The sequence below is a fragment of the Salvelinus sp. IW2-2015 genome, unplaced genomic scaffold (assembly GCF_002910315.2).
Source record: "Salvelinus sp. IW2-2015 unplaced genomic scaffold, ASM291031v2 Un_scaffold1644, whole genome shotgun sequence".
Taxonomy (NCBI): Eukaryota; Metazoa; Chordata; class Actinopteri; order Salmoniformes; family Salmonidae; genus Salvelinus; species Salvelinus sp. IW2-2015.
Window position 1 is genome coordinate 9,328 of NW_019943057.1, and position 11,508 is coordinate 20,835.

The 11,508-nt window shown below is 45.6% G+C and overlaps 1 protein-coding gene across 3 annotated transcripts in view; it reads left to right on the forward strand.

Moving 5' to 3' along the window:
- The window catches only part of LOC112071564 (rho guanine nucleotide exchange factor 26), a 51,066-nt gene that overhangs the window by 6,504 nt on the left and 33,054 nt on the right, over positions 1-11,508 (forward strand). For all 3 annotated transcript variants that reach the window (XM_070439439.1, XM_024139008.2, XM_070439440.1), the window contains exon 2: positions 2,183-2,388. In XM_070439439.1, coding sequence (XP_070295540.1) covers positions 2,183-2,387 — 205 coding nt within the window. In that variant the 3' untranslated portion in view covers position 2,388. The remainder of the gene's footprint in view (positions 1-2,182; positions 2,389-11,508) is intronic.

The following is an 11,508-nucleotide window of genomic DNA, read 5'->3' on the forward strand; positions in this document are numbered from 1 at the left end:
GTTGAAGCTGCACATCTTTCGCTAGCCAATCGCTTGCCAATTCCACAGATAATGGAGGGAGTGGTGGTGATGATGTGAAGGAAGTTTAGGTATGGTCAATATGACCATGGCAAGCTCAGATTCTCTGTAGGTCATTTGCGACAGAGTTATGTGCCGGGAAACTCTGTTGTTCATGTGTTGGTCTCTGGTGTGAGGTCAAGTGTGGACTTTGGAGTGTGGGCTGTTTCCCAGAACACACCTCAGCACCCTGTCCCAAACATGGTGACAGTGGAAGTGTAGCCACGTGGCGCCAGTAACAGGGTTGTTGTTCTTTCGTTGTTTTTTATCTTTGACTTTCTCAGAAGATCTGGGTCCGTTTCTGGGGAATGAGGCCTGGGCAGGCTCTCTCTGGTTGATTTAGGAGAGGGGACTCATGACAGCTCTTAGTAATGAAAAGGAACCACTTTCAGTCAGTTCAACTGTGACGTCAGCTACTGGAAGAAGCAGTGAACCTTTAGCAACAGGTGTATGTTAGCAGGTGTAACGGCTGGCCGAAATACACACCTGTCTCTATTGGTGGGCTCACAATCTGGGTCTGTACATGTGTCTGTGTACATGTCTGTTACATGTGTCTGTGTATCTCTTCTGAGCCTATGGAATCTGTGTATCTCTACTGAGCCTATCTCTCTCGGGTTTTTCTCTCTCTTTCTATTTCTCTTTCTCTGCATGAACAGAAATAAATGCACTGGCTAGACTAATTGGAAGCTAGGTCACGGTACATTAGGTCAACAGTAGAGCTTGACAGGGGGAGCATAGCCAACGTTAACCCTGGACTCCATGCTACTGGCTGGTCCCTCTTGGACTACCTATCCTCATAGCCCCGTCTAGCCAGGGTGATTCTACTGCTGTTTGACCTGGAGAGGAGATGGCTCTGATGTGCGGTTCACCTGCCCATCTACCGATGTGTATTGTTGATTAACAAAGAACTGTAAGTCGCTCCAGATCAAAGGATCTGCTAAATGACATAAAATGTAAGAATGTAACAAATTAAACAATTGTTGTGGAGAGATGCATTGCTGAGTGACACTACATACCCTACATTACTAATCTCATATGTATATACTGTACTCTATACCATCTACTGCATCTTTATGTTTACATATCCTACATTACTCATCTCATATGTATATACTGTATTCTAAACCATCTACTGCATCTTGCCTATGCCGCACGGCCATCACTCATCCATATATTTATATCTACATATTCTTATTCATTCCTTTACACTTGTGTGTATAAGGTAGTTGTTGTGAAATAGTTAGATTACTTGTTAGATATTACTGCACTGTCGGAACTAGAAGCACAAGCATTTCGCTTCACTCGCATTAACATCTGCTAACCATGTGTACGTGACAAATAAAATTTGATTTGATTCGCTGTTCAGGAAAACCCTGACCCACAGGAACACTTGTGTAACGACTCACCACTACTACACATTCCTACTTAGCACCAGGACATTCTTCTCTCTCTCTCTCGTCTCGCTCTCGAGAGCAACATAAACGTATGTTTACATTGCCAAAGAAAGATAAATAGGCAGGAAATAAACCTTTTTTTTTTCTCCCAGTAATCATTACACTCACATTAAAATAAAAAAAATAGTAATATAGACATTTAAAATATGACATTATTGGCTATGTACACTGTTATAACAGTGTGCAAATAGTTGAAATAAACAGATAAATATATATTTATAATTGTGTTTGTTCTCCACTGGTTACCTTTTCTTGTGGGAACAGGTCACACATCTTGCTGCTTGTGATGGCCCTACAATTCAGTCCTGCCAACAGATGACACTCTCCCCTCGTTTCTCGTGTCTCTCATTACTCCCTCTCGCTCTCTCTCTCAATTCTCCCTCTCGCTCTCTCTCTCATTTCTCCCTCTCGCTCTCTGTCTCATTCTCCCTCCTCTCTTTCCACCTCTGCCTCTCCTCTCTCTCTTCATCCTCCTCTGCTCTCTTTATTCTCCTCTCTCTCCTCATTCTCTCTCGCTCCTCTCTCTCATCTCCCCTCGCTCTCTGTCTCATTTCCCTTTCCCTCCCCTCTCTCTCTCTCTATTCTCCTCTCGCTCTCCTCTCATTCTCCCTCTCGCTCTCGTCTCATTCTCCCTCTCGCTCTCTGTCCTCTCTTATTCTCCCCTCTCGCAGTGAGGACAGCTACGTCAGTAGACTATGCTCTGAGGGGCCAAAATTTGGGTGGACCCTGCCAGGCCGAGGATGTCAACCTATCACCCATCAGAAGCACCCTCTGGAATCTGACATCACGCAGCCTGGGGCCAGCCACCTCTTCCGCCTGCGTTTCCGTAGCAACCACTCCGGAGACAAGGTGCCAATGTCCTGGGGGTGGAGCTAATGTAAGTGTCACCTTCTAGTGTGCGACCACTTGACCTTGTATATGTGTGTTTCTTTCTATCACACTCTCTCCGTGCTGGGTCCTATCTTGTGTCCTCTCTCTCCGTGCTGGGTCCTATCGTGTCCTCTCTCTCCGTGCTGGGTCTATCTGTGTCCTCCTCTCTTTGTCTGAGCTCTGGTCCTATCTGGGTCCTCTCTCTCCTCTCTCTCTTCTCTCTCTGCTGCTGTGTACTCAGCTGGGTCCTCTCTCTCTCTCTGAGCTGGGTACTAGCTGGGTCCTATCTGGTGTCCCTCTCTCCTGAGCTGGGTAACTAGCTGGGTCCTCTCTCTCTCTCTCTCTGAGCTGGGTACAAGCTGGGTCTCTGCTCTCTCTCTCTCTGAGCTGGGTCTCTCTCTCTCTCTCTAGAGCTGGGTCCCTCTCTCTCTCTGAAGCTGGGTACTAGCTGGGTCCTATCTGGGTCCTCTCTCTCTGAACTGGTACAAGCTGGGTCCTCTCTTCTCTCTGAGCTGGGTACTGCTGGTCCTATCTGGGTCCTCATCTCCTGAGCTGGGTACTAGCTGGTCCTCTCTCTCTCTCTCTCTCTCTGTTCTCTGAGCTGGGGTTACTAAGCTGGGTCCTCCTCTCTCTCTCTCTGAGCTGGGTCGCCTCTCTCCTCTCTCTCTTCTGAGGCTGGTCCCTCTCTCTTTCATCTGAGCTGGGTCCTCTCTCTCTCTGAGCTGGGTACTAGCTGGGTCCATTGGGTCCTCTCTCTCTGAAGCTGGTACTACTGGGTCCTCTCTCTCTCTGAGCTGGGTACTAGCTGGGTCCCTCTCTCTCTCTCTCTCTCTCTCGAGCTGGGGTACTAGCTGGGTCCTCTCTCTCTCTCTCTGAGCTGGGTCCTCTCTCTCTCCTGAGCTGGGTACTAGCTGGGTCCTCTTCTCTCTCTGAGTGAGGTAACTAGCTGGGTTTCCTTCTCTCTCTCCTCTCTCTGAGCTGGTGATACTAGCTGGGTCCCTCTCTCTCTGAGCTGGTACTAAGCGGGTCTATCCTTGGGTCCCTATCTCTTGAGCTGGGTAACTAGCCTGGGGTTCCCTCTCTCTCTCATCTCCTCTCCTCTCTGAGCTGGGTACAGCTGGGTCCTCTCTCTCTCTCTTGTGGAGCTGGGTCCTCTCTCTCTGAACTGGTCCTCTCTCTCTCCTGAGCTGGGTACTAGCTGGGTCCCCTCCTCTCTCTCTCTCTCTAGCTGGGGTACTAGCTGGGTACTCTCTCTCTGCTGAGCTGGGTCTACTTAGCTTGGTCCTCTCTCCTCTCTCTCTCTCTCTTCTCTGAGCTGGGTACCTTAGCTGGTACCCTCTCTCTCTCTCTGAGCTGGGTACTAGCTGGGTCCTCTCTCCCTCTCTTCTCTGAGCTGAGGGTACTAGCTGGGTTCCTCTCTCTCTCTTCTCTCTTCTGAGCTGGGGTACTAGCTGGGTCCTCTCTCTCTCTGAGCTGGGTACTAGCCTGGGTCCTCGTCTCTCTCCCTCTCTCTCTCATCTCTCTCTCTTCTCATCTCTCTCTCTCTTTGAGCTGGGTACTAGCTGGGTCCTTCACGATCTGTCTCTTTTCTAACAGTTTCCTATTCTACAGTTTACATACATTTAAAATGTCATATGTCTAATATACAGATGTGAAGGCAGCCTGGATTCGAACCACGGTACTGTAGTACGTTCTTGCACTGAGATGCAGTGGCTTAGACCTCTGCGCCATTCAGTTTCCTATTCACTTCATACCTTCTGTCAGTTGGGTCAAAGATGAGGTGCCTGTGAGTGTTGTAAGGCCATGTGTGTGTTCCATCACAGGAAGATGAGGTGCCCTGTGAGTGTGTAGGCATTGTGTGTGTTCCATCAGGAGATGAAAGGTGCCCTGTGAGTGTGTAGGCATGTGTGTGTTCCTCAGGAGATGAGGTGCCCTGTGAGTGTGGTGTTCCATCAGGAAGATTGAGCGTGCCCTGTGAAGTGTGTTGTTCCATTAGGAGAATGAAAGGTGCCCTGTAGAAGTGTGTAGCCATGTGTGTGTTCCATCAGGAATAAATGAGGTGCCCTGTGAGTGTGTGTTCCATCAGGAAGATGAGGTGCCCTGTGAGTGTGGTGTTTCCATCAGGAAGATGAGGGCCCCATGTGAGGTGGTGTAAGGCAATGTGTGTGTTCCATCAGGAATATGAGGTGCCCTGTAGTGTTAGGTTCATTTCGTATGTGTGTTCCATCAGGACACGATGAGGTGTGGCACTCTCCTGTTGAGTTGTGTGTACCATTTCAGCGTTAGTCAGATGATGTGGTGTTCCTCGATTGTAGTGTGTGGTAGTGTCGGTCCCATGTGTGTGGTTCATCAGGAAATAGGCGGTTGTGTCTGTGAGTGTGTAGGTCTATGTGTGTGTTCCATTCAGAATATCTTGAGGTCCGTCTGTGAAGTGTGTGTCTCCATCAGGGCAGATGAGTGCCTGTGTCTGGTGAGTGTGTAGTGGGGCATTGTGGTAGATGGATTCCAGTCAGGACCGGAAGATGGAGGGTGCCGGTTCTTGACCTGTGAGTGTTAAGGCATGGTTGTTCGCCTAACGCTCTCCACTAGAAGGTGGAGATGAACAGTCATATTTCCTAATATAGGTATAGCCAACCGCGAGCACTATGTTCAGGAACACTTAACATATACTACCTTAGAGATTCGGCGATGTCTATTTATACACACTCATGTGGATACACACTTCACTAACAACTACACACTCACAACCTATCGTGCTGACACAATCATTCCGTAGAGTATGGTGAGACACAAGGGGCGACCGGTGCGACTTGTCTTACACACACATCTACTCTTGCATGACATAAGTCAATTTGTTACAAGCAATTGTTTACAGACAGAATCATTTCACTTATAATTCCAACTGTATCACAATCCATGGGTCAGAAGTTTACATAGATAGTTAGGACTGTGCCTTTAAACAGCTTGGAAAATTCCCAGAAAATATTCATTTGCTTTAGAAACTCTGATAAGTAATTTGTGGAGGTGTACCTGTGGATGTAATTTAAAGGCCGTACCTTCAAACTCAGTGCTCTTGGCTTGACATCATGGAAAATGTGCATCGTTTAAAGATATCAACCAAGACCCACGAGAAACAAATTGAAGACCTCCACAAGTCCTGGTTCATCTGGAGCAATTTTCAACATCCCTGAAGGTACACGTTTATCTGTACAATACATAGTATGGCAGTAATAACACCATGGAACGCACGCACGGTCGCATACCGCTCAGGAAGGAGACGCGTTCTGTCTCTAGAGATGAACGGTACATTTTTTTTTTTTTTTTTTTTTTTTTTTTTTTTTGGTGAGAAAAGTGGCACAATCAATCCCAGAACAACGAACAACATGGACCTTAATGAAGTATGGGGAGGAAACAGGTAGATAACCTGAATGAGCACTCAGCAAGGAAGAAGCAACTGCTCCAAAACCGCCATAAAAGATCCAGACATATGTTTGCAACTGGGCAGCATGGGGAACGAAAATGTCCTCTGGTTCTGATGAAACAAAAATAGAAACTGTTTGACCATATGACCAACGTTTTGTTTTGGAGGAAAAAGGGGGAGCTTGCAAGGGCCGAAAGAATCACTATCACACGTGGAAGACCGGGGGTGGCAGCATCATGTTGTGGGGATCCGTCTTTTGCTGGAGGAGGGACTGGTGCTTCACAAAATAGATGGCATTCGCGAGGAAGAAAACATTATGTGGATATTTTTGAAGAGCACTCTCATCAAAGACATCAATCAGAATGTTAAAGCTTGGTCGGCAAATGGGTCTTCCAAATGGAAAATGATCCCAAGCATAACTTCCAAAGTTGTGGCATAAGTCAAGGTATTGGAGTGGCCATCACAAAGCCCTGACCTCAACTATAAAAAATTTTTGTGGGGCAGAACTGAAAGGTGTGCTGCGAGCAACGAGGCCTACAAAACCTGATTTCAGTTACAACACTGCTTTCAGGAGGAATGGGCAAAATTCACCCAAACTTATTGTGGGAAGACCTTGGGAGGAGGCTACCCAAACAACAGATTTGACCCAAGTGTACACATTTGAACAGGAATGCTAACCTACATACTACATAATGAGCTGTTTGTAAACTTTTGACCCACGTGGGAATGTGCACTGAAAGAAATAAAAGCTGAGAAATAAATAATTCTCTCTTAACATTATTTCTGACATTTCACATTCGTTAAAATAAAGTGGTGATCCTAACTGACCTAAGACAGGTAAATTTTTACTAAGGATTAAATGTCAGGACTTGTGAAAAACTGAGTTTAAATGTATTTTGGCTAAGGTGTATGTAAACTTCCGACTTTATACACTGTATGTCCCTCAGTGAATACATGTAATGGGATGGGCGTATTCAATCCCACAATGCCTTGATTGTATTTTGTATTGTTTGTGTGTGGTATGTGGTGTGCGCGCTCAGATCACTCAGTTACAAAGTCTACTCTGAGTTTATAGAGCCCACTTTTCTCTCTCTCTAAACCAGACTCCTCACACACTGATCAAAGTCCCCTGGTATCCAGCGTTTCCAGCCCACCGCTCCTCACAGCATTTCATTAACCCTCTCTAGCTCTGTTTTCTAAGTCCTCGGGTAATGTTTACCCAAATACCTCAACCTACAGTAGGTAGAAACATCTGAGCTTGGCCTTACATATTTCTGCCTCTAATGAATCAAATTTTCCCCTCAGCAACACGGCTATATAGGGAATAACTTTTTCCAATGATATTAGCAGCCTTTTTTGGGCAATAGTTTTACATCACCAGACCCATTCTATAATTGAAGATAGTAGCTGGGGCTCTTCCTCTGTATGGTAATGGAGAATGCAGTCAGTTGAGTTCCAGAGTGTAGACAGAGGAATGTAAGTAGATGCAGCTACCTGGTTTAGATATATCGACACTTATACATTCCACTACTGAAGTCGAGTCATCTTTTAAGTCACATTTTTATTTGACTTAAATTCAAGAGGCCTTTATTGTCATGGGAAACATATGTTTACATTGCTAAGCAAGATGAAATAGGTAATAACAAAAGCGAAATAAACAGTAAAAGAGTGATAAATAAATATTATTCACCAATTCAAAATAAATAAAGACATTTCAAAGGTCATTATGTCTATATACAGTGTTGTATAGATGTGCAAATAGTTAAAGTAGCAAAGAGAAGATAAATAAACACAATAAATAATCAGGTTGTATTTACAATGGGTGTTTGTTCTTTCACTGGTTGCCCACTGGTTTTTCTTGTAGGAGAGAAGCAGGTCACACATCTTGCGTTGTGATGGCAACCAACTGTGGTATTTCACCAGTAGAGTATGGCGAGCTCATCAAAATCGGTGTTTGTTTTTTGTTTTTTCTAATTCTTTGTGCAGTTCTGTGTAATCTGAGGGAATATGTGTCTCTAATATGGTCCATACATTGGGCAGGAGGTTAGGAAGTGCAGCTACGGTTTCCACTCATTTTGTGGCGCAGTGTGCACATTGGGCAGACCTGGCTCTCAAGAGAAAGCGGGAAGAAGGGCTACACTCGAGTGGACGGAGCGGGCTTGTCCTTAATGATGGCAAGGCTATTGCTACACTGAGTCGTACACAGGAGGGGTGGACTGAGGCACTTCAAATTGGGGAGGACGGGCTCGTCTGCTAATGGCTGGAGCAGAAATTGCTGGAATGGTTTCCATGGATGTTAGATAACATTCCATTCGCTCTGTCTAGCCATGTTATTATGAGTCGTCCTCCACCCAGAGAGCCCTCCACTGGTCTGTCAAAGCTTTCCATCTCATTTGTGTCGGGTCAGTCACAGTTGTAGAGCAGCCCCCGAGAGCGGACGTATCAACTGTATGCAAATCCATTTCCTCTGTGTTGTCGTCTCCAGCCCCATTGTCCTCACCTTCTGAAGAAATGAGAGGACGAGGTCACGTAAGAAAGAAAACTCGCTCGAGCGTAGCGCAGATCCATTCAGGACGAGGTAGTAGAGAATCACAAATGCCGAAGGATTCAATTAGTAGAACAGTAAGATAACTATGGAGCAACAACTCAATGTCTCTCTCATCTACTCAGCGCTCTGTCTCTCCGCTCATTTTAATTCAAGGGTATTGGCATGGGAAACATATGTTTACATATGCCAAAGAAGTGAAACTAGATAATAATATCAACAGTAAAAATTACTAAATAATAGAGACATTTCAATGTCATATTTGTCTACATACAGTTGTTAATGTGCAAATAAAGAGGAAAAAAACATTATTTAACACTTTTATTAACTAGGCAAGTCAGTTAGAACAATTCTATTACAATGACGGCCTACCCCGGGCAAACCTGGACGACGCTGCGCCAATTCTGCGCCCGCCTATGGGACTCCAATCACGGCCGGATGTGAGGCAGCCTGGATTCGAACCAGGTACTGTAGTGACGTCTCTAGCACTGAGATGCAGTGGCTTAGACCTCTGCGCCACTCTGGAGCTCGAGTGGCCGCAGTTCATTTCTCTGGGATATGTGGGACGCTAAAGTCCCACTTGGCCAAAAGCCAGTAAAAATGCAGCGCGCCAAATTCAAATAAAATACTATAAAAATCAATCTTTCATGAAATCACACATGAAAGACACCAAATTAAAGCTACACATGTTGTGAATCCAGCCAACATGTCTGATTTCAAAAACGATTTATGGCGAAAGCACACCAAACGATTATGTTAGGTCAGTACATAGCCACAGAAAAACACAGCCATTTTCCCAGCCAAAGATAGGAGTCACAAAAAGCAGAAATAGAGATAAAATGAATCACTAACCTTTGATGATCTTCATCAGATGACACTCATAGACATCATGTTACACAATACATGTATATGTTGTTCGATAATGTGCATACTTATATCCACAAATCTCAGTTTACATTGGCGCCATGTTCAGAAATGCTCCAAAATATCCGGAGAAATTGCAGAGAGCCACATCAAAATAACAGAAATACTCATCATAAACTTTGATGAAAGATACATGTTTTACATAGAATTAAAGATACACTTGTTCTTAAGCAACCGCGTGTGTCAGATTTAAAAAAGCTTTACGGAAAAAGCAAACCATGCAATAATCTGGGACGGCGCCAGATATAAACACATTTCTCCTCCATGTTGAGTCAACAGAAATACGAAATTACATCATAAATATTCCCTTACCTTTGATGATCTTCATCAGAATGCACTCCCAGTAATCCTAGTTCCACAATAAATTGTGGTTTTGTTCGATAATGTCCATTACTTATGTCTAAGTAGCTACTTTTGCTAGCACGTTTAGTGCACATGTCCAAACGCTCGCGCAGGTCCAGGCGAACGTCGGACGAAAACTTCAAAAAGTTATATTACTGGTCGAATAAACTTGTCAAACTCAGTAGAGAATCAATCTTCAGGATGTTGTTATCATAAATATTCAATAACGTTCAATCGGAACGGGAATCACTTCCTTTTAGGTGGTTGTAGAATTTAACGTCTCTTTTCTGGATTTTGATAATTAGCGGGTATCGGCCTAATCTGCGCTCTGAATGCATTATTTGTTATTCTACGTTGTACACAGAGGATTTTTTTGTAGAATTCTGCATGCAGAGTCTCAATTTGGTGTTGTCCCATTTTGTGAATTATTGGTTGGTGAGCGTACCCAGACATCACAACCATGAAGGGCAATGGGTTCTATACCTGATTTCAAGTATTTTTAGCCAGATCCTAATTGGTATGGGAAGTGTATGTATCTTTTTCATGGGTCTAGAAGGCGCCTCATGCCTTGTCTCTCAGATCGTTTCACCGCAGCTTTATGGTGGAAGATGTAGACCAGTAATTGAGCAGCCGAGGACCCAGCTAGTACCTAGGCTGCAGAGGTATGTCATATCAGGTCAGAAGTAAGTATTGTGACCTCAGTATTGTGTGCTGCTGACGCAGGCTGCATACTGAGGTGTCCAGGTGGAATTCTCGCTCACTCTATGCTGCCGAGAGAGTCACATGACGAACAGGGAGCCCACGCCTTTGTTAGAACACCACTCTAGCATTCAGAGAGAGAGAGATGTAGATGACGCATGTAACTAGGGAAGCACAGTATAATTGAGTGCGGAGACGCCCCAGGCTCTCAGATCGAAAGAAACGTAGGACAGGAGCAAGCAGCAAATGTGCTGGGCCTCGCTAACGGAGACGAGGGCGGCCACCACTTAGATAGGAAGGGGAGCGCAACAGACGAAGGGCAAACGAGAGAAACTATCCAGAATAGCGAAACAAACAGCTAAGCCGAAGTATGTAGGTAGACTAGTAACGACACGAATCAGACACAAAGAGGTCAAGGGTCCACTCTGACCTAAAGAGCGTGTGATCACTTTACATTAGGCGATCCACATGTACCCGCGACGGATCCGCATGGGCACCTTCTGGTCCTGCCTCTCTCTGCTCCTCGGCACTGTGGCTCTTGCTTCCACCGGAAACGCCAGGCGAGAGGTGGCTGGCCCCAGGCTGCCGTGATGTTCAGCATTCCAGACCGTCTGCTCTGCTTCTGTATCATCTTGGACTATGCTGTGATACCTCATCCTCGCTGCTCTTGTCGAGGAGGTCCTATCACAAATATAACTCGGACACCCAGCCACGCACGTAGTCTTATAGCACTGAGTGCACTGCATTATAGCACATGTCCGCTCACACTGACTCGGAGAGGGGAGAATGAGACGACAGACATGAGAGCGAGAAAGTGGAGAGTTCGAGACCGAGAGAAGCGGAGAGGGGCATAAAGCAAAGATGAAGAGCGAGGGAGGGCGAGAACATATGAGCAACGACGAAGAGCGGACGGAGCGAGCACATGAGCACACAGAGAGCGAGAGGGAGAATGACAACGACAGAGACGACACGACGAACGACGCCAACTCGAGCAAGCGAGAGAGGGAAGAATCACACACGAGCACACAACAGCGACAGAGCACGCACACGAGCGAGCGACATACGAACAGAGAGAGCGAGGAAGGGAGAATGAGGAGAGTACACACACACACACACACACAAGCAAGCAAGCAAGGCCAGATCTCCCTCATTCCTCTATTCTGTTTAGGTTAACCTCTCCTTTCTAATCACATCTC